This window comes from Sarcophilus harrisii, chromosome 3 (genome assembly GCF_902635505.1).
Source record: "Sarcophilus harrisii chromosome 3, mSarHar1.11, whole genome shotgun sequence".
Taxonomy (NCBI): domain Eukaryota; kingdom Metazoa; phylum Chordata; class Mammalia; order Dasyuromorphia; family Dasyuridae; genus Sarcophilus; species Sarcophilus harrisii.
The window spans coordinates 485,941,092-485,965,383 of NC_045428.1; the positions used below are offsets into that span (position 1 = coordinate 485,941,092).

The 24,292-nt window shown below is 34.5% G+C and overlaps 1 protein-coding gene across 1 annotated transcript in view; it reads left to right on the plus strand.

Annotated features, from left to right (window-relative positions):
- The window catches only part of ZC3H12C (zinc finger CCCH-type containing 12C), a 152,951-nt gene extending 129,074 nt beyond the window's left edge, over window positions 1-23,877 (plus strand). Inside the window, exons 5-9 of the mRNA XM_031961405.1 lie at window positions 7,293-8,056; window positions 14,985-15,124; window positions 16,716-16,950; window positions 18,194-18,300; window positions 18,927-23,877. Coding sequence (XP_031817265.1) covers window positions 7,293-8,056; window positions 14,985-15,124; window positions 16,716-16,950; window positions 18,194-18,300; window positions 18,927-20,323 — 2,643 coding nt within the window. The 3' untranslated portion in view covers window positions 20,324-23,877. The remainder of the gene's footprint in view (window positions 1-7,292; window positions 8,057-14,984; window positions 15,125-16,715; window positions 16,951-18,193; window positions 18,301-18,926) is intronic.
- Window positions 23,878-24,292: the final 415 nt, after the last annotated feature.

The window sequence follows — 24,292 nt, forward strand, 5'->3', positions numbered from 1 at the left end:
CTAACACTACTTTAGACCAAATCTGAGGAAACTTGATGTAATAGAGAAGTAGTATAATATACTGATACTTACATTTAGGTACCTTATATCCAATTTGATACTAAGGAATTTGTTTCTTAGAGAATAGTATATTAAAGCCAAAATGAGCCCTAGAAATTAAGATTTTTTAATATTTCTTTTGAGAAGAGTGTATATATGCATAATGTATGTATTCTACATACATTAGTGTTTAAGCACAGATGTGTTTTTTATATTTGAGAAATGAAAAATGAGTACTTCTTAAAGAAATGGTGTTGGAGGTGATATCTCTACATAACCAAATAGGAGTGACTAAAGGTAGCTAATATTTGCATAGGAATAATTTTGTGTTTGTCTAAAAGTATAATCTTTGTAGAAATATCTTCAGGTTCAAGATTTTAAGGAGCTTTATCTCCTTCCTGCTTCGAGCACTGAAAATCTTTTTTTTTTCTTAGTCAGCTTTTTTCATTCTAAATTGATTACTTATTTTCAATTGTTTTAAGTATGAATCATTGTCATACAAACATTTTAAAGTTTCTAGTGATTAGTTATTTTTAGAACTATGTTGCTAGTATTAGCAACAGGTTCTTTATGATTATAAAAATATACTTTATTGGTAATCTTTAAATGCCTGACCATTTCTTTTTTTTAACTTGAATAATTAAAAAAAATGTATTTGCCTCAAAAGCATGTATTTTTTGGAGGAATCTGGCATGGTTTCATTATCTATTACATCTGTAAGCTTTATGAAGTGCTAGAAATGAAAGTTTTAAGACACCAAAAACAGAAGACCCTGGCCATTTATCTTAAGAAGTACTGTGTCCTAAAAAAATAGATTAAAATTTCTTTAAGTTGATGTAAAACATTCATGTAATGCATTTTCCTGATAATTTGACCTAATTTCCCATGATGATCTATTGGTTATAACAAGTCTAAAAACTCATGAGAATTATAAGATTAGGTTTAATAAATTATGATGCTCTCTTTGTCTTGAGACACTATAAAGCTTAAATAATATAGAAAGGAAAGAAGTGAACAATCCAAATTATAGATTGTTAGCTAAATTGAATTTTTTTATTACAAAGTTCTGTACATATAATAAAATCAGCCATAAAAAGTCAAGAATTGTATTAGAAAAGAGATGTTCATGCAAAAATGTATTTCATTAATAGATCTTGATAAATAAACAACGTTGTTAACATTAAAATCCCAAGTCATGTGCAGTATTACACACCGTATTACCATATATTGCTACAAATCATCCATTACTATAGTTTTAATTGTATATTAAATTCTATATTAGAAATATGTTTCACCTAGTTTGATAGGAAAAAAGAATTTCAAGTTTCTTCATATTTTATCTTTAGGATGGAGAAATTAGTCATAGGATCAGATTTTGTTAATTTTCATTATCAATATGTATTTCCTCAAGAGTTTTGTTTTTAAGATTACTAGTTTATAGGCATTTTATATGTTTGAGCAATTTTAAAGGACATTGTGATTAAATGTATAAATTTAATATGATATCAATTATCTTGCTAAATAATATATTCTCTGCAACAGCCTTCTTGGTACTTTTTTCTTACTCTGATATAGTTTCTAAGAAAAACACTCCAGTATAATATAAGAATGGCATTTCACAGTATAACACATGGATTGGGGCTGTGATCCTTTATCTTGAAGTGTCCTGCTATAGTAGTGCTTGCATCAATCCAAACTTTTCTGGGGAGATCAAAAATGTTGCCTATTAAATATATTTCCTCTAGTCAGAGCAGATTGTGGGGTTTACAGAACAATGATGTCGGAGCTTCCAGATTGGTTTGGCAGCTGCATTGTTCTCAGAGGGTAAACCAGACGCACTTAAGTCCCAGTCTCTTTCATAGGCTTTTGTTCATACCAAATTATACTTTCACTGTGCTAGCATTCATGATGGCATGTTAAAGGAGTGCATCCTAGCAACAAGAGACTGGTTGCTAGGCAGCCTAGCTTCCAATAGGTTTTTCTTGTTTAAGATACTTTTGGTGGGAGCTCTGTGAAGGCCACAGGGCAGGTTTTCCTTTTTAACTGTAACCCTTTATGAGGATGCTGTTGTGAATTGTTACTGGCACTATGCTGTCAGTATATTACAGTAGTTAATAAATCACTGAGTATAAAGATTTGCCTTTTGAATTTCTTTGCATTAAATCTAAATTATTTCACCTATGCTCCCATATCAAATTAAGAAAATTTAAATGGGTGAATGTTAATGGTGAGGTATATGCATTATATACATATATGAATATATGTGTATGTATGAATACCCACAACACTATAATTTATTTTAGACTTAGAACAAGTGTCAGGAACAGTTTGCAGTATTCCTTTTGAATTGAAGAATGGCAAGTTATCAAGTAAAAAAATATTCCACTCCAAAACTATAAAAGCATAGAAAAAATTTTGCTTAAAAATTTTTAATTGGTTTTTAAAATTAAATTAAGAATTGCATTTTTTTTTCATCTGTACTTGTGTTAGTATGAACCATTTCATTTATAAAGAAATGCTTACTCATTGAGGAGGCTCACAAAGATAGAGATGATTGGTTTTAAAATTTTTTAACAATTTATGAAGATAATATATGACTTATTTAAACAAATATTAAAACATTTTACATTGTGCTTTTCTTTGAGAGAATATTTGAGTTACTATCCTATGACTATCTCAACTGAAGCATACTTCATTGATTTTTTTTTAATCTAAAGTCACTGCCTCACTCATTTAATAATTCCCTTAATAGCAGAACCTAGAATACCTTGCTACAGTGAGATGCATGAGAAGGAACTTAAATGTTTGAAAGCAAAAAAAAAAAAATCCTTTGGGAAAAAAGAAAGAAAAACAATGAATCCTGAATATTGCACTGCTTAATTTTCTCCAGTGTAATATAACAGTAATATTTTTCTGCTATAGAATTCGTTTATATAGAATACATGCTATTTATCTTGCTCATAGGCTCATTCAGAGAATCATAAGTTCAGAATTAAATGGGACCTCAGAGAACATCTAATCTTAGCATTCTTGTTTTATGGTTGAGAACACTGAAGTATAGATGAGGTAGAAGTTATTTGCCCAAGATTTCACAAATAATGAGCTGGGTTTGAATCCAGGCTCTGAACTCCAAAGCCACCCCTCTTTTCTCAGTATATCAGTGATTTTTTTCCCCAAAGTGCAGGTCTGACCAGGTCATTCCCCTCATCAATAAGGGTTGTGACCTCCAAAATTATATGTAAAATGCTCTATTTGGCATTTAAAGCTCTACACAACCTGGCCCCTTCCCACCTTTCCAGTCTTGAGTTCTTTTCATATACTCTTCAACCTAGCTACATAGTCCTACTTGTTTTTTCTCACACATGAAACTAGTCTTTGCATTGACCTCTTTCTCACCTCCACCACCCCCTCATATTTCTTAAAAAGAAGAAATCATTTATCAAGCATTTGCTTTTCTCCCTGTTTCCTGAGAGATGTCCCTGTGTTACATAAACATAGTCAAGTAAAACAAATTACAATATCAATCATGTCCAAAACTATTTTTTTTCTGCAAATAGTCCATCATTTTTCTTTTATGATTTGGGGATTGTTCTCAGTCCTCTGCAATCAGAGTCGATCATTTAAGTAAAAGGGTTTTTAAATATTTTTAATTGTTTTTCTTTTTTATTATACTAATCTTATTATATAAATTGTTCTGATTCAATTAACTCTATATCAATTCTAAGAAGTCTTTCCACAGCTCTTTAAAACCATCTTTTACCTCATATCTTATAGCATAATAGTATTCCTTTATATGCCACAGTTTGTTCAACCATTCTTCAATTTATAGGTATCCCCTTAATTTCTAGGGTTTTTTAAACCACTTCAAATAGCTATTTCTTCTCTTGAGACTGTTAATTAGCGAATGTCTCTTATTTTTATAAATTTGTTTCTTCTGTATCTTAGAAATGAGACTTTTATCAGATAAATTTGCTGGATAAAAATTTCCTCATTTAATTGTTTCCTTTCCAGTCTTAGCTATATTGGTTTGCTTGTGCAGAAACTTGTGAATTTTATGTAACTAAATTGTCCCTTTTATCTTCTGTGATCCCTTCTGGGACTTTTTTTGGTCATAAATTTATCCCTTATCCATAGAGCCATAAGCATCACCTGCCTTTCTGTATTATGTCAGTTCAAAAAAAAAAACAGCAGGAAGAGAGAATTTAAAATTCCATTTAAAATAATTATGAAATTTATAAAATATTTGGAAACCTACTAAAATCCCATACAAGAATTACATAAATTCACCTCTAGAACACCTTATATTTTTTAAAATTTTATTAAAGCTTTTTATTTACAAAACATATGCATGGGTAATTTTTCAACATTCAGCCTTACAAAACTTTCTCTTCCAAATTTTTCCTTTCTTCCCCCCCATTCCCCTAGATGCATACATATTAAATATGTTAAAATATATGTTAAATCCAATATACATATACATATTTATACAGTTATCTTATTGCACACGAAAAAAATTAATCAAGAAGAAAAAAAAAACCTGAGAAAGAAAACAAAATGCAAGCAAACATCAACATAAAGAGTGAGAATGCTACGTTGTGGTCCACACTCAATTCCCACAGGTCTTTCTCTGGGTGCAGATGGCTTTCTTCAATACTGAACTGGCCTAAAATCATCCTGCTGATTGTTTCTTATAGAAGAATAATATTCCTTATTGTTCTATAAGAAATGACCAGCAGGATGAATACAGAGAGGCTTGGAGAGACTTACAGGAACTGATGCTAAGTGAAATGAGCAGAACCAGGAGATCATTATATACCTCAACAATGATACCGTATGAGGATGTATTCTGATGGAAGTGGATTTCTTTGACAAAGAGAAGATCTAACTCAGTTTCAATTGATCAATGACGGACATAAGCAGCTACACCCAAAGAAAGAACCCTGGGAAATGAATGTAAAGTGCTTGTATTTTTGTTCTTCTTCCCGGGTTATTTATACCTTCTGAATCCAATTCTCCCTGTGTAACAAGAGAACTGTTCGGTTCTGCACACATATATTGTATCTAGGATATATTGTGACATATTTAACATATATAGGACTGCTTGCCATCTAGGGGAGGGGGTGGGGGGAGAGGGGAAAAGTCAGAACAAAAGTGAGTGCAAAGGATAATGTTGTAAAAAATTACCCAGGCATGAGTTCTGTCAATAAAAAGTTATTATAATAAAAAAAAAGAACAATAATATTCCATAATATTCATTTACCATAACTTATTCAGCCATTCTGTGACTGATGGGCATCCATTCAGTTTCCAGCTTCTTGCCACTGTAAAAAGGGTTGCCACAAACATTTTTGCACATGTGGGTCCCTTTCCCTCCTTTAAGATCTTTTTGGGATATGAGCCCAGTAGAAATACTGCTGGGTCAAAGGGTATGCACAGCTTGATAACCTTTTGAACATAGTTCCAAATTGTTCTCCAGAATGGCTGGATCCGTTCACAATTCCACCAACAATGTATCAGTGTCCCAGTTTTCCCACATCCCTTTCCCACATTTGTCATAATCTTTTCCTGTCATCTTAGTCAATCTGAGAGGTGTGTAGTGGTATCTCAGAGTTGTCTTAATTTTCATTTCTCCCTACAGAACACTTATTGGAGGAGTGTTCATTGTCTGTGAATAGACTAAAACCACGTAATAAAAATTACAATCATATGTGTGTATATACAATGTATGTGTGTGTATGTATATATATATATATTCATTTACTTTTTCAGTGGCAAACAATTGGATTACTTCATAGAATTAGAAAAAAATCATAAAATTCAAGGTCAGAAATGTCAAGGAAAGTTATAGAAAAAAACAAGTAGAAAGAAAGGGGGAGCAGTGCTAAATCTCAATTGTACTACAAAGTAATATTTCTCAAAACAATTTGATAACTGATTTAAAAACTAGATCAATTAGTGACATAGAATTAACATACAGCATAAAAATGCATATAAATAGTAGCCTACAATTCAGTAAACACATTTAGCTACTAGTTAAATGTCATTGCAGAAAAGACTGGACAGCAGTGTGGCAGAAATTAGATTTAATACCTTATAGTTTTTACCAAGATTATTTTCAAAAGCTCTTCTTTCAAGACTTGTCTCAAATCCTGTTTTCTTTAGGAAGTCTTTCCACATCTTCCTGTTTATGCCTTTCCCACCTTGCCATACTGATTAAATAATGCTAATTATATATTATTTATAGATGAAAAGTTTTTATAGTTTTGTGTTGTCATAGTCTCTTCATTAAGCCCTATTCTGCTAACCTATCTTGAGGTTCATGGCTTCACTGGGTTTGCCAGTGAAGGATGTCCTAGCAAGATGGAAAGATACTTAAAAACTTCAATATGTCTTCCAAGCAAAATTTGGGGAGTGTTGGACACAAGGTGATTTTTTATTAAAGTCAAAAGAAACTTAATACTTCTAAGATAAAATATAACCCACTGACTTTTAAAACATTTCACAGACTGGGTATAACTTACCCTTCCAATGTTATTGTATGTTATTCTTCTTCATTAACTATACAGTTCAGCTAAACGGGCTTTTTTGCCATTTCTCACTCACAGTATTCCCATCTTTGTGTAAACTGTGTGACATACCTGGAATAAGCTCCTCCTTTGCCCCTGCTTCTCAGAACCTAAATATTCCTTCAATTCTCAGCTGAAATTCTACTTTCTTCATCAGATCTTTCCTGATTCACCCAAATTCTAGTGCCACTTCTTCCTTAATTTAAAATTTTACTTTGCTTTTACGTGTGTGTGTGTGTGTGTGTGTGTGTGTGTGTGTGTGTATGTTGTCTCCTTTTATGGAATGTAATCTCTTTGAGAGAAGGAACTGCATCATTTTTCTCTGATTTCTAAGCACCTTAAGTTCTTAAATATTTCCTCAATTGATAAAGGAATAAAAGTAGTTTATTGGTTGGTTGTTGGTTATCCAGTAATTGAAGCTTTCATGAATTATATTAGAAAAATGGGAGGCATTTTTCACTACTTTGATCCCAAAGTGCAATTAACATGAAGCCTAAGACTTTTTTCATTGTGAATGAATAATCTGAATTTCACTCCTAAACAGAAGTTTTATTATGTATGTGAATGACCATCTACCTTTGAGTTGAATCAGAAGATTTTAAGCTGCATTTTTAGGTGAATTTTCAAGTATGTGAAGGTAATTGCCTAATATCTCAATTTGTTTTTGTTTCTTTGTTTTTCTTCTAGGAATACAGGGCAGGTTATTTCCAGGAACACAGAAAAAACAGCAAAGTGGAGTCAAGTACATGCAGCAGCTTCATGGGCTTGAAGGATCACTTGGGGCATGACCTAGGCCACCTTTATGTGGAAAGCACTGACACACACATAAGTGCTATTGTACCTTGGTCGATGGTGGAGAAACCAACAATGGATAAAGTTAACTCAAGGAAGGAAGATCCAGAAAAGGTGATCTCTGAATCTACTGGAAGCTCTAGTTGTGACTCGGAAGAAAGCACAAATTCTGATAATGATTCAGAACACTTGGGTGGCGTTGCAGTAGAGCCATGCTTATTAACCAAGACTCATAGACAGCTACGTAGATCCCCCTGTTTAGAGTCTCACATATTCAAATGCAATGAAATCTTGCAAGACCTAAAGACTGAGGAGACACAGACAACACCTAAGGAAGTGAAGAAGCCCCCTGATGTGGTGAAAGAATACCAGGCCAAACTGGAGTTTGCACTTAAGTTAGGTTATTCTGAAGAACAAGTTCAACTTGTTCTAAATAAACTTGGTACTGATGCTTTAATCAATGATATCTTAGGAGAACTTGTCAAACTTGGAAATAAAAGTGAAACTGATTCAACTGTTAGTACAATTAACAGTAGCATAATTAGAGAAACATCTTCCCTAGAATCTCAGAGGTCTGACTCCCCACTTCAGGAGATTGTGACAGACGATGGTGAGAATCTGAGACCAATAGTTATTGATGGCAGCAATGTGGCAATGAGGTATGTAGGACATCTTACTTGACTAATTATTCCCGAAGTGGTTTTTTATTTTGTGGCCATTTATATAATCATATCAAAATGACTTAAATTCTGTCTCCATTCTTCTTGATTCAGAACAAGATCAGTTATTACTTGTTTGAAGAACTTTTTCCTTTCTTTTTTTCTAACATTAGATATATCCTTAGATTAAGCATTTATTTTTTTTCTTATTTTCTTAGACTGATATACATACTTTAAAGACACCAGTTTAAATCACTGCTATGCTAGAAATGAAAATTTTGTGAGACTGCAACAATATATGGGCTCAACTACCTGTTTTTATATGAGAACTATATAACCATTGGGGAAACTCTACGTCTTGGAAAATTAATTAGATTATGTTTTCCTTATGTGAGAAAAAGATGTAACTATTTTTCAGTTTCCTAATCTATCTTTAAGAACTATAGTTAAGGAACAGCATCTTTGGGAATTTGAAAAACTGAATAATTGCTAGGAAAATGAACTGCAAACCACTGGTGAAAATATATATTAATATTTTGATGGCATAACTTTTATAAATTATTTTTCAATTGTTAATTTTAGATGAGTTTTCTTTGAACAGTGAAGTTATTCAATTATTCCTAGTTAAATTGAGATGTGTCATGCAAAAGTGGGTGTTTTATCATTTTGTGTGTATTTTTTGATTTAAATGGTTAAAAAAAGTTAATTTTCTTGACTTAAATGAACAGAAGTTTAGTGACTACCAAGTAGCAATTTGGGGAACTCTGAATTTGTCAATAGATATGCATTTTCAGAGTTAGCTATCATTTAGATACTACTGGCCACCTCAATTCTAAATTAACTAAGCAGTTACTTGAATTATTGAAGATTCACATAAAACTATAGGCTATGCCAATAACCTTGTGAATGCAAAATGTACAGTGATTTTCTTCTATAGTAACAGATTTGGATAGTTTAGCTTAAAAAAATTAGATGCACAATAATAGACATTGAGTGCAATAGCATTTTCTCAAATAACTTTGAAAGAAAAAAGTTTTCTCCACCAGCTAATCAAGGAAGATAGCCTAATTTTTGCATTAAAAAAATAAAATAAAAATTTATTTGCAGTACTTGTCCCAGATGTATTAAATCAATTGACTGGCCATTGAACCACATTTTTTTTTTGGATAACAATTGTCGTCCATTTTTTTCCCTCTGTGGATTTTTTGAGGATCTTTTGATTAATCATATATCTTTCTCTTTTTTTCCCAATTTTTTAAATTTACAAAACATATGCATGGGTAATTTTTCAACATTGACCCTTGCAAAACTTTCTGTTCCAAATTTTTCCCTCTTTCCCCCTACCCCTCTCCCCTAGATGTCAGGTAGTAAAATAAATAATTTATCTTTAAAATAAAGTCTAGTGAGGTTATAAGACTTTACATCAACACAATGTAATCCATTAACACATGTATTATGAGGACTTCACCTTACATAAGAAATTCGTCTTCCATTTTTATCTTGTACTTGACATCACTGACAAAAATATCTTAGCAAAAAAAAATATATCAAGGCATTTTATGGATACTTAATAATTAATAAATTCTTGAGAGATTGCTTTAAGGTTATATTCTACAGGATTTATCTTTTTTCTGATGGCAGTAGAAACAGGTATCTTGAGTCTCATTTATCATTCAGTTAGTTGTGTACTTAGTTTTAAAGAATCATGGGTGAGTTTGCCTGTTCCCCTATATATTCATTAAGAGTACACTCATCTATGTATAAGTAATGCTTATAAAAGATGAGGAAGTAAATAAATGCATCTGTACTTACTAATGTTCTTTCCATTGTTCTTTTGTCCAGAATATTATGTGAGATATTTTCCCCAAATCTTTTGATATTTTGCTTCTCCCTGAGATATTTTGTAAAGATTCCCAAGTGTTTATATTGTTGGTAGCAGGTTTCCTTGCTATGTGCTTGATCTGGTACCAGCAGTCTTCCTTGACTTAATTTTTCACACTGGAGCTAAGGTGTTAGAATCACCTGTACTTTTTGATAAAGTACATTGTGGAGACATGCTCTATTTTCATTTTCTTTTGTGAATGTCATTGGGATGATGTAACCCAACATCAGGATTTCTGCAGATTTGTTTCTGCGTCTTCTGATTATTGTTGTTTTGTGTGGCAAAATTGCTTACAATCTTTTACCAACCTTCTGCATGGAGTTTTGTAAATGAGTTTGTATTGTGAACCAATATTGTTCTTGGGTATCTTTTACGTGTGTGTGTGTGTGTGTGTGTGTGTATACACACACACACGCACACTCTCATTAACACATGTCCTTTTAAAATATTTTTGTCTGAGTTTATTGAGCTGCTTTTCAGTCAGCTATCCTTTACTACTATAAGAAAATGAATAGGTGATAATTTTGAAATAGAACACCTATAACATTGCATGCTATTTTTTTTTCTTAGAAGTAGTCAGTGGGAATATGGCTGCTTCAATGTGAAATCAAATGGTCTTGTTATTCTTTTTTTGAAAATGGTACTGAAACATTAATTCTCTCTTTGTGTACTGTAAGGCCTAATAGTAAATAAACTAAACAATTTTTATTATCAAAATAGTTTTCTTTTTCATGTGCTAATGCATCTCAGGACATATAGATGCATCTTAGCATATAGTATAAATTTCTTCTACAAATATTAGCACTATTATCAAAATTGACTCTCAGAAGTTACTAATAAAACCTAAGTCTAGATTTTATATACAGCTAACATTTCTAACTACAGAGTAGTTATCTTAACTCAATTTAGATAATTTTATTTACTTAAGTCAAAGTAAATTTTTAGTATAATATAAAGGGGTTGAAAAGGTAGAACTGTATTCATTAGGCTTGATAAGAATGTGTTGAACTTTATAATAAAGTTCACTGTGTAAATACTGCAAGTTTTATTACTGTTTCACAGATGAAGAGACCGAATCTCAAGGTGATTCATTTAAGTTCACAATGATAAAATATCTAAGGAGAATCAGAGTTGGGATTTGAATCCATATCTTTGCTGATTTGAAGTATAATATCTTTTTCATTATATGAGGTCAGTCTCCACTCTTTCTCCCCTTCCCTTCCCCCCCCCCAAAATGAGCCAAGGAAGGAATAAGAAACATATTCATAATCATAAGCCTTCATTTTCTAGATGAAATTGTGGTGTGGCCCAGTAAGCTATACTAAACGTCTGTGTGATGACTCTTGCCATTGGTAGTGAGTAGCAAGGCTGAGAGTCAAACCCCAGTTTCCCCAGATCCCCATAGAATTTGACTTAGGGTTTAGATCTTTCAGTTTCAGATCATATCATTTGTGGTACTAGTTTGCTTAAATTTTGGTCAAGGGCTATGGGTCACTGCTTCCATAAATTATTTCAGATCCCTTCTTGTGACTTGACTGTCACTAGCAACCCTCTCTCCCTTTTCAGTCCATGTAAAAGGAGGACTTTTATTTGCAGTTTACTGAATAATTACATGCTCACCAAATGATGCTTTTTATTACTGCCCTGTTGACAAAGTAGAATAGAGGAGAAAGTAGTGGTGGGATAGACAGTAGCAAAATCCATTCATTCATTTACTCCTTGGCAAACAGACAAGGTCTGAAGTTGCCATGGTGTCCAGGAAAGCCTCATTTTAAATTTCTCAACATGCTCAACCCTGGGTATTTTAAAGAAAAGCCTTTGTGGAATGGAGATTTTGATTGGAGAGGGTAGCACCAGGGCATTCGGTATCTGAGATCAGCAAAGTGACCTCATGGAGATGGGGGGGGTGGGACTTCTGACCCAGTTTCTGCTTTGCAGAAAGGTGTGTGGGGCAGTGGGTGAGCAATCATCAGGAGTTTAGATTAAAGCTGACTATGTGACCTTCACCATTCTAAAGCCATTTATTCATTTTTAAAAGGAAGATTACAAAACTTTTTCTACTAGAATATTCTTGTTACAGTGTATGTGAAAGTACACTAAAGGTGTTGCTAGCATTATTATTAATAATATTTTAAAGAGATTTTTCATGTTGCTAAGACTACACATCCTCCTTGCTTGTAAAGGGCTTTCTTTACAACAGCCTATCAAAGTGTGCTGCAAGGCAGCACACAGACTCCCAGAAGTCATGACTTGCTTGGTGGAACCTGTTTACGCAGGGGCGGGACAGCAGGGGTTCTCCGTAACAGTGTGGTGACTCGGCGTGCTGGGCGGTCTCCCCCTCCGGGGGTCTCTTGCACTTGAAGTGCTTGGTCATTCTTACTTTGACAGAAGAGCAGTAACAAACGGCCTGAGGTGGTTCATGGAGAGCCCTGAGCTCCAAAGAATTACGTTTTCCCACCAAGTGGCCTTGTAACCTCAGGCAGGTCAAAGAGTTTACCTCTGTTCTTCAGTCACGGGGCGATAGTGAACCATCATGGAGGGTGGCGCTGTAATGAGCCTTCAGAGTCATCTGGTCTAAGCCTCCCTGTAAGTTCCAGGATAGCTCCCTGGAGGTCTCAGAATCAGCCAGTCAGGATAAGCAAAAGTCCTTGGTCTTTAGGGGGAGAAGAGAAAGGGATGGACCAAATTGCCACAAGCTTTCCACCAACCTCCCTTCTCCTCGTCCTCCTCCAAAGTGACTCGGGCTCATCTCACTCCACCCTCTAATCCTTCCTACAATCATCTGTATATATCAAAAGATGGAGCCAGTACAGAATAGTGAGAAGGCTAATATTCTAATAGAGTATTGTCCAATAGGTAATTAGCCTTAAGTGCTCGATTGTCTGATTCCAGTGCACCTACTCAGAGTTTCAGCCCTTTACACCTCCCCTCCCATTTTGCCAATGTCGGTATGAGGTGCCAGGATAAGTCATTTATCCAAGGCCACAAGTGGTAAGTGGCAGAGCCAGGATTCAGACCCAGAGCCTTTCTGTAGCTGGAGCCCTGTCCGCTGCACTATCTGCCTGCTCCACTCCAGCCTCAGTGACCTGGTTCTGCTGAAGTTTTCTTGAGGATTCTATCAAAACTACCTCTTGCTCTGGATCTTTAGAATGATTCAACTCTGCCTTTATACCTATAGTCACTGAAAACTCAAGTGATCCAACTTAGCCTGTTAGCTAGAGCCTTTAGTAGATTTGGTTGCCTTTTCACTAGAAAGTTCTAGTGTTTGCTCTTTGAGTACAATTGCTGTTAGAATCTTACTGAAATGATTTCCATAATGGTAATTTGAACTATTAAGATAGTGACTGAATTATTATACACAGAAATGCTTATATGAATGAATACTATATATCACATTGGCTAGTTGGCCCTATGACATAAAGACTGAGACAATGATTTAGAAAACAGTTGCAAAGTAATTTAGACAATGCAAAGAGAAACTTCCTAATGATTAGTACTATTTTCAAAAGAAGTATGGGCAGCTTTGAGAGGTGGGTACTGCGTGATCTTTTTGAGGGTGCTTCCAGCTCTGAAATTCTATAATTTGTGCTGATCATTCTTTGATCAAAACATTTTCTTTTTTGTTACCTATAATGTTGATAAAATTCAGGATACTTTGTTATTGGTAACCTTTACCCATTGGTGTAATCACATTACTGAAGAGAAATCAAATGTATTCATTAAGGGACAGCTAAAAGTGTGTTTCTCTTAAGTAATTTAACTCCACAGGAGAAGGAACCTACTATCTCTTAGTGATTCTATGTAGTTATATTTCCACACTTGTCAACATTAATCATAAATTCAAAATGATGACTCTAAAGTACCTTAAGATGAAAATAAAAATTCTCGGAAATTAAAGATACCACAGTTATAATTTTTTACCTTTTTTTTGTTGTTGTATTTTGAGTGATGATGGATAAGAATTTATTTTCTGTCTTTGGAGAGTATCCTCCCTAAAGTTGAAAAACTCTTTTATTAAATTTATCTTCCCATTTTTGTATACAGTGGACTGTATAAAAAGTGTTTATTATGTTTCCAGGCTTGTTTTAGTTTATTATGCTAATTTTAAAATTATTTTAATTATTGTGCTATTTTAACTTATTATGCAGGTACACTATGTGCCAAGAACTATTTGCTCTCAGTAGTGGGAATACAATATAAGCAAAAAGAAAGCCAGTTCCTAACCACAAGGAGATAATATTTTAATAGAAGAGAGTAGTATAGGAGGAACTATAGAGGAATTATAGAGGAATTTGGGGGTTGGGATACATTCACAGAGGAATAGTTTGGAGATTCTAGAGCAGAGTTGGGAGAGAAGCGAACATGACTGGCTGGATTCCTTCTGTAAATGGCAGTCCTGGCAAAAGCTCACTATTCCAAGAAGCGAGAAGAAGGGGCAGAGCCCCACCTCCAGGGTGAGAAAGCTGTTGGGACAGAGTTAGACAAGGAGTGGGAGAGGAGAGAGTCAGGGAGGAGCCAACAAGAAGTCACTTTCCTTCCTGAGCCCCACCTTCTCTCTAACTCAGGCCATTGGCCATTCTAACATACGTTCCTCCTCTGGGCATTTAATACTCTTTGGTGTCAACCCTATCACCACTAATTGAAATTCAGTTCAGCAAGCATTTGTGAAGCACTTTTGTGTGCCAGGTGTTTTGTTGGGTGCTAGAGATGCTAAGGGGAAAAGAGAATATTAGTTTCCTCTCCTCAAAGAGCTTGTGTTCTGTTGAAAATCATGTTTTTCCTTGAAGACTAGTCAAATGCTACCTCTTTCCTTCATCTAGAAGTAATCCCTTTTTATGGTGGGTTCCTATAATTTACTTATATACTTTTAATGTATTTTATATTTGTGCATTTATTATCCTTGTCTATTAAATCCTTGAAGGCAAGAGGCTATTTTATTTATCTCTTTATAGTCCCCATAGCTTGGCAAAAGAACTTAAATTTAGTAGGGACTTTAAATATGTGTGAACTTTAATGTTTCAAGTGTTCTGAAATAATATCTTTCAGCCATGGGAACAAAGAAGTATTTTCCTGTCGTGGAATAAAATTGGCAGTTGATTGGTTTTTGGAAAGAGGCCACAAAGATATTACAGTGTTTGTTCCTGCCTGGAGAAAAGAACAGTCAAGACCTGATGCTCTCATCACAGGTAAGCTTTGGTGCAGGGTGGAATTATCAGATCTTATGATGTCATCTGGGTAGGAAACTCCTTCTATTGATGTAGATGCACCATTTGATCCTTGTAGCCACTTGAGCCTGAGAGGTTGAGTAATGTGTTGAGATTGGTCAAACACAAACAGCCACAAGCCCACCAAGTACATTGGCCAGATCAGTAACTCACTAGTACATGAAGAGGGAAAGATTCATCCTCCTACTCTACTAGAATTTCAATGTAAATGGTGAAATAAAAACTGAAAGAGTCAACATGGCATAATGTCTAAAAGGTCTGTCTTAGAGATGGGAAGACCTTGGTTCAGGCCTTCCTTCTGTGTTAACTAGAGAAGTAAATATTGTTTCATTGTAGACTAATTCTGTAAGATTCCCCTTCAGCCTTTAACCCGTGGGAAGTGGCTCTAATACATTATGCTAACACCTGAAATCTAGCCCCAGAGTCAGGAAACCTGGCACTTGTCCCACCGAGGGATTCGTGGGGTGATCCCAGCGCCCCAGCTGACCATTGTACATGAGAACATACCCCCAACAAACAGCCTGTAAATCATTATAGATTACAGTGTGTGTGCATTTATTAAGTGGAATGGAGGGTCCGAGTGCTGGTGCAGACCAAGAAAGGCCTTCTGCAGAGAGGGATCTGACCTGGGAAGCTGGGAAGTAGAAGAGAGGGAAGGGAATACTCCATGTATGCAGGCCAGCTGGTGGGTGTGATCTTGGAGGGAGTGGAGGACAACAAGAACCCTGCAGAGGTTGGTGGGGCATCAAGGCCAAAAAAAGTGGTCCAGGGGTCTGGCAGTCTTGGAGCAATGGGCTACAGATAGCATAGGAGTAAGGAGTGTCCTTGTAAGTACTTCTCGGCCTCTCCTTTTTTTTCTGCCCTTCCTACTCAGTTTTACTTGTTATGATTGTCTTTTGTCCTGCTTTCATTAAGTCACAAACAAAGCTGAAGATTGTCAAGTGAAATTGTGTTGCCAAACACACTCTTTAAGGATTAACAGGCCCATTTATTTGAGAACCTGCAACTCTGCTTCTGCTTCTCTCTTTGGGAAGCATATTGCTAAGACATATGAGGAAGCCCATCTTCCATTGTCTTTTGAGATATTTTTTTCCTGCCACTTTTTTCATTGATTCCCCATTAGTTAGAAAATAGGCAGATTCATACAAGAAAAATAATCCTGACTCCTTGTTCTCATGGGAGGTAGCAGTAGTTTTTCCAAAGAAGTAAGAGTTTTTCTCTCAACTTGTAGTTTGTCAGGTCACGTTGTCAAATTATCATTTATTTATTCCTAAGTAGTAGTAAAAATGCAAGATTGTGTTTTTATTTCATTTTATATACAATTTAAATAACATAACCTCGCAGAAAATAATTTTAAGTGTAGCTTGACAACTATTTGTCAATCAGAAAGTATTGTTTAAAAAAGATCCTACTGCTAAAATGTTTATACACATGCATACATAAATATGTGCATATTTGTGTATGTGTTTGTATACTATGTATACATGTTTGTGTGCATATGTATATTTTCCTGCTTCTTGTTACTGAAATTTTGCTTTCTTTTTGCTTCTAGATCAAGAAATTTTGCGTAAGTTGGAGAAGGAGAAAATTCTGGTGTTCACTCCATCCCGACGTGTTCAGGGAAGAAGAGTAGTATGTTATGATGACAGATTCATTGTAAAATTGGCTTTTGAGTCTGATGGTATCATTGTGTCCAATGATAACTACAGGGATCTGGCTAATGAAAAGCCAGAATGGAAGAAGTTTATAGATGAACGATTGTTGATGTATTCCTTTGTGAATGACAAGTAAGTAATTGGATTTTTAATCTTATGAACAAAAACCAAAAAATCATACTAGGATATTATTAGAGATCTGAATTGGTTTTTGAAGTCTTAAAATTAAACTAAAAAAAAAAAACAAAAAACATAGTTAAATTCAGAGTCTAATTTGTCCCTCCTTAGCTCGAGATCTGGGCCAACTTTAAGGATGTCAAATCTCTCTTTAAAAATGTTTCAATTTAGCATTGTACTTAATAAGTTTTATACTCATTAAATTAAATAAACATTCCTGCGAGGTCTGTTCTTAACAGATTTCCTCAATTTAGAGCTGAGGAAGTTGAGACATTGTTGTCGTTTACCTTGTTCTAACTTCAGTGACAAAGGCAGAATTATAATTGAGTGTAATTTTCATTCGGTTATGCATATTAGAGTCACACTACATCTTTCCTGACCCCTTTTTGTGAAGGTTAGCCAAGGGAGACATTACAGCATTTTTTCCCTATCTTAACTTGTTCTTGATAGCAGGGGTATAGGAGCAAGTGAACAAAAACAATCTAATTTTGGGCCCAAGTTTTAACTATTTCTTGATCAATTTTGACCAAATGTTGTGTATATTCAATCTTTTTTTGATTTTTATACTCAGTTCTCCCAATATTTCTAGGAATTTGTTCAGATAAATTCTTCTCCATTCTCTAGTATTAGTACTTAACTGGGATTTAGTAATCCTAAAGTATTCTTATGGGTCAGCAACTTATTGAGTTGATCTCTCCATCATTTTTTTATCTACAAAAAGGGACTTACACTAGCTAGTTATGTTTCACAATTTTAATATTTGATTTTTTAAAAATTCATGTGATATTCTTCTGAAGATAGATGGGAGTATAAGTTCATTCACATAGGACTGTTCTTACACATTTTCCTAAAACTGAAACACATTATTCTGAGCCAAGATATTAATACTTCAGTTGTATGCTTACAAAACATCAGAGGAGGGAATGAGTAATTGGAAGATTGTATCTCAAATATTATTTGGAGCAAAACAAACTTAACTACATCTTAATGATTTAAGTTTGTTTTGCATATGAAAACTGGGCTTCAATTACTAAATATTTGCTTTGCAAAATTTTAAGCAAAATCCATCACATTAAATATTTAATTAAAATACAATAGAATGACTGAATTATTATATGAAATCGCTACGTTGGAATTAATATATCCACTTCGTTGTTAATTTGAAATTAATTTGAAATCTTCATGCTGTATGTTCTAGGTTTATGCCTCCTGATGATCCTCTTGGCAGGCATGGTCCAAGCTTGGACAACTTTCTAAGGAAAAAGCCTATTGTTCCAGAACATAAGAAACAGCCATGTCCCTATGGTAACTTGCATTATGTAGACTAACATTATTTTTTTATTTTAAAATTATACTGTGTAACTTAGAATGGTAATTGTGATGAAAGTTTAAAATTTTTTGGTATATTGGTTTCATTGAGTTAATCTCTGGTAGAGAAAAAGATTTATATTTACTAGCTATCTATTTATTAACACAGTCGGTCATGAATAAATTTGCATGAATTTAAATATGGTTCCAAAAGTTGAGATGTGTTCCACATGAGATTAGTCTTCACCTTTCTTTTTCCCTCTTGTAAAAATTGGCTTTTATGTTTTTTGTCAAAATACAACTCAAGTAAACATTATCACATTACAAAGTGGTAGTTTCTGCCTGATGTAAAACCTTGGAGGAAGAAAAACAATGTGGTGTGAGACAGGAATGTAGTTTCATAGCCAATCCTGTAGAAGTATTTAAATCATCTACTCAAACCAGCCTTCATTACAGAAAAGGATAATGTGTGAATTCAAAGGTGATTTTTCTTCAGAGGAAAGAGGGTGTTTCCTAATAAGTAACACATTTCCTTTTTTTCTCTCATATTAAAATTGAATGTTCATTTGGATTTTAAAGATCCTTTTTATGCTTTCTAGTTCACTTTGTTTTGCTTTTCCTAGGAAAGAAATGTACCTATGGACACAAGTGCAAATACTATCATCCTGAGAGGGGAAGTCAGCCACAGAGATCAGTAGCTGATGAACTTCGCGCTATGTCTAGAAGTACAGCAGCCAAAACTGCAAATGAAGGAGGTTTAGTGAAAAGCAACAGTGTTCCTTGTAGCACTAAAACTGACAGTACTTCTGATGTCAAACGTGCTGCTCCAAAGAGGCAATCAGATCCTAGCATAAGAACTCAAGTCTATCAAGACTTAGAGGAAAAGCTTCCCACCAAAAACAAATTGGAAACCAGGTCTGTTCCCTCCTTAGTTAGTATACCATCTTCCTCTGCTGCAAAACCCCAAAGTACCACACCTTTAAGCAATGGCCTTCCATCTGGAGTTCATTTCCCACCTCAGGATCAAAGACCCCAGGGTCAGTATCCTCCAATGATGATGGCAACCAAAAATCATGGAACGCCAATGCCTTATGAACAGTATCCAAAATGTGATTCACCTGTTGACATTGGATATTATTCCATGTTGAATGCATATTCAAATCTCAGTGTCTCTGGCCCCAGGAGTCCTGAAAGGCGTTTCTCATTAGATACGGATTACAGAATTAGTTCTGTAGCCTCTGACTGCAGTAGTGAAGGGAGCATGAGTTGTGGGAGCAGTGACTCCTATGTGGGTTACAATGACAGGTCATATGTTAGTTCTCCTGACCCACAGCTGGAGGAAAATTTAAAGTGTCAACATATGCACGCACACAGCCGCCTTAATTCCCAGCCCTTCCTACAAAGTTTCCATGATCCCTTAACCAGAGTGCAAAGTTACAGTCACGAAGAACCAAAGCATCATCATAAACCTCCAGTTCCATACATGGCTGTGCATTTGCAGCATCCAGCTGTGGGGGCTCGGTCCAGTTGCCCCGGCGATTATCCTTCTCCTCAGAATTCAGCACACTCTAAGACCCTACATCTAGGGAGATCTTTAGTGTCCACCAGGATAGACAGCATTTCAGATTCTAGGCTCTATGACAATTCTCCTTCTAGACAAAGAAAACCTTATTCTCGCCAAGAGGGTCTTGGAAGCTGGGAGAGACAGAATTATGGCCTTGATGCGTATGGCTATCGTCAGACTTACTCACTGCCTGATAACGCCACCCAGCCATGTTATGAGCCATTCACTTTCCAGAGCTTACCCGAGCAGCAGGACCCGGCGTGGCGGGTCCCCTTCTGCGGCCTGCCACAAGATGCTTCAAGGTACCAGGACAGCCGAGAAAAGGTGTACATCAACCTCTGCAACATTTTCCCATCTGACCTTGTGAGAGTTGTCATGAAAAGAAACCCCCACATGACTGATGCTCAGCAACTTGCTGCAGCTATTTTAGTGGAGAAATCACAACTGGGTTATTGAGCAGCGACGCATCTTTGTGGTGTTGGGTCTTTTTTTCAGCTCAGATGCTGAGGGAGGTTTGCTACAGTAGCATTTGTGATCTCCTTCTCAGCAAGGAGGTTCTCTAGTAATCCCTTTATGTGAAATCCTGTATCATGGTATCTGTATGTATAGCCCCATGCGTTGGAAGTATCACGGGATTCTTTTACCTTCAAACTTGACTTTTTTTTTTAATGTTTCCTTTTTTTAAAACTATAATCACAACTGGAAATTTTTCCAGGTTGGTTTGATAGATGTATCTGTGATCTTTGATAATAATTTTTGGTGCATCAGGGGTTTATATGCAGCACTTTTTAATCCTTGTTTGATGTTTTATTACCTAGGTGTTTGGCTATCATTTGCAAGAAATTACAATACCTTCAGAAAGTTGAGAGCATTTGATTAGATTAGCAAACTTTTGTCAAGCCAAGCTTAATTTGAGTCTTCTACAGCTTTTTAAAATAATTTTTATTTGGGGGGTAGGGGTGGGGAGTGGGCATTTTTGTGCTAGAATCATTATTTATAGAAAACAAAGATATAATACAGCACTGACTTTATCTTTTTAAACAAATGTAAGTTACCAGTTTTTATTGAAATGGGTAACAGTATATTAGAGTGATTTACAAATATGGCACTTTTATTGTTTTGTTTTTGTTTTTTATTAGTTAAATAGTTGATTTAATATGATCGATTAAAGGACAGCAGATGCAATCAATGGAAAACAAATTAGTTTCCATTCCTTATGGATGAGGCCAAAAGCCTGAAAATTTTTGGTTTAGATCTGTGTAATTATCCAGCTCTTTTGTGCTTCTAGACAATAGAAATGGAATTGAAATACTAGATTTCCATTAAGCTGTTTTATGTGTGTCTGTTTCTTTGTACTGACACACAGAAATGCTGGATAAAATACCCTTTTACACTATTTACCTATTTTTAAGTGAATCTAATTCTCAATGCAACTTTTATATTTAATATACTGTTCAGTTTTCTTGCTATTTATCAAGGCTGGCCTAAGATGGTTTTATGCATTGAGGATATGCAACATTTATTGATACTGCACTATAGGGATGGTGGTGGAGGAAATGTAAATGGTAACTTAAGTTTTGTTTGTTTTTTGTAAGATACTGTATATTTTCTTGAAGGTAGTTTTTTGGCCTATTGTATTACTAGGGCCTGATTCTTGCCACAATAGAATAGTTTTAGAAACAGACTAAAGTCTGTTCTAGTTATTAGTAAGGGATATTTCTGGTTTCAAAGTCATGGGTTTTGCTAGCTCCATTTTAATGGGTTAGAAAATAGATTTTGTATTTGGCAGTAGACAGGTGATTGACATGACTTGGACAATTGCCTAGAGTTGTAGAATTCTGCCTAATGTAATGAGATTATTCAAGTCAGTAGAGCTGGAGACAGTGCCATAGTTTGTGATTCATTATTGATTATTCTTCTTGCTGCAGTGTGGAGTAAAACCCTGAAAAACCAGAAAGTACCTTTTACTGTTGATACAAATTGTATCTTTTTAACTATAAGAACCATTTTTATTTGTAGATGTAGTTAAAACACAAATGCGTAACTATGATTAGACTTTTGGGCAACATTTTATCCCTTATTTAATTTTTTTTTTAAAGAAAAGTAGAATTGAGATCTAGAATAGGGTAGAAAAATAAAAGTAACAATTTGTTTAGGTAATTTAAAATGTATGTCTCAATTTTATATAATATATAAGAATCTATTAAAATCACTCTTATTGGCATTTTTCTTTCTTCTAAAACTTATCTAGTGTGAACGTAATGAAAAATAAAGGTAAAATGCTGCCTGAAAATAATGCCCAAGCACCTTTGACTAGGATGACATTTTCCCTACTTATGTGACACTGTGTGTTGCATAGAGTAGGATTTGGGTATACTGTAAATGCTTCTCCAAGGCATTGTGCTTATTGACATAGCCAATAATCTGAACCGTGTTCAGCAAACCTAATTCAGGAACGTGTTCTTCTATACAGCTTTTACTGTTGTTTTTGAAGGTGGGATCTGCATTCATCTGTATTCAGTTATAACATAGATGATGCTACATGAACTCTCCTGAGTGGTGTCTGGGAGACACCTTCTGCACTCATGGAAATATTTGTCCTTGAATTTGTCGGTCACTATCTGTAGAACATGTTTTAATGTAGAGGCTGATTCAGTGCCAATGATAGGGTTATGTATGTAGATGGCTTTTATCTTAATTGTATGCTTTTTTTTTTTTAAATGAAACCACACTTTTTAAGTAATACACTATAGTGTGGGCATGGCTTTAATGTAGCAGTGATTTTATTTGTATTTTTCTGTTTTCATTATTCTTTAATTATTAGTCTGTCGGCCAAACTTTCCCAGATTGTTTTGAATATTTTATGAAGTGAAAGATATAGATATATATCAATCACATTTTCATTGTGTTTTCCTGATATTTTAACAGATTGATTGCATATTAATAACTACTTTAGTTTGGCTGAAACTATAAGAAAGCAATAGTATAGCCTACAACAATGTCCTGAAAGGAAAGGATCTGGACTACCCATGCTGAATTCTTCAATAATAACTAATTGTGAATAAATTGCAGTATTCTCCTATCAAGTGGAGCATTCCTTTTGTATTGAAGCATCAAAAAACAAGGGTTATTTGACAATAATTATTGTCAGTTCTTAATTATCTAAAATGGAGGGGGGCATGTAGTTCACAAATAAATAAAATTCACACCTAATTCAGATTCCCCTCACCAGATTTTCAAGTGACCTAATTAATTGATATGTGAGATATTTCATGTTTTCTCACTTTCCCTGTCATAATCCTCGGTTGGGTATCCCAGAATCTTTGTGTCGTTTCAAGCTTTAATAACTAGGAATTCTGGAACACTCTGCAGTGAGGTGCTAACATGAGTAGTGAAATAGCCCAGAGTGTTCACCATGTGAGGAAAGGAGAAGTCTACATTGGTCAGTCATCCCCTGAATAATTGAGAATTGACTGTAATGTGCAATGATGTGCTAGTTCATAGTTTTTATTTTAGTACATAGGAAGTGTCCAGACCATATAGATTGGCCCTGAGCATTTCCTCATTTTTAGTGTATGCTGTGTGCAGTATCATTTTTATGATCTCGAAATCCTGATGGAGTTCATTGTAGATCTCAAACATTTGAAGAAGAGACGCACCTGTACAAAATGTTCAGTACTTGTAGAATCTTGAGCTGTGTGTTTTTATGTAAATTCATTAATGAAAAATTATAATATAACTAAAAGAAGTGTGAGTATAGATAATATATATGTGCATATATATAATAAAGAGAGAGATATATTCTAAAATTAAAGGAGAGAAAAATTTACTATTGATTGCCAAAATTTGCTCTCATTGAGCTATGTGGCTTTAAGTAACCAAGTTTGATGAGATTTATGATCACTGTTGAAAGAAAAACACTTCTGATTTTGTTCCCAGTATTTTTAGAGAATTATTTTGATAATTTTAGCAAAAATTGTAATTTTAAAACAAAGAATGCTTAAAATTTTATCAATTATAAAATAATTATTTAACATGGTTTGCGAGTGTGTATCTATATGTACATATACAGTAATATATAAATATATATATATATATATATATATATAGCTCCAAACTAACAAACACACCTCAGAGTTTTATGATTCTTACTGATTGTTTTTGTTTTGTTTTGTTTTTGTTTTTTTAAGACCTCTGACAGTTTTCCTGAATGGAGGAAAACATTACAAGGCTATTTTGTGAAGTTTTTTCTAACACACATTTGACTTTCATCATTTTATATGCTTAATCTTAATTTCATAACTTCTGATCAATTTCCCTGTCCAAGATAAAGATGTTAAATACAAGTAAATTTGTATTTTTCTAGTCATTTCATTCTGTTGCCTTGAGGTCTGACCCTATGGAAATTTTTGAATTAAATGAGCC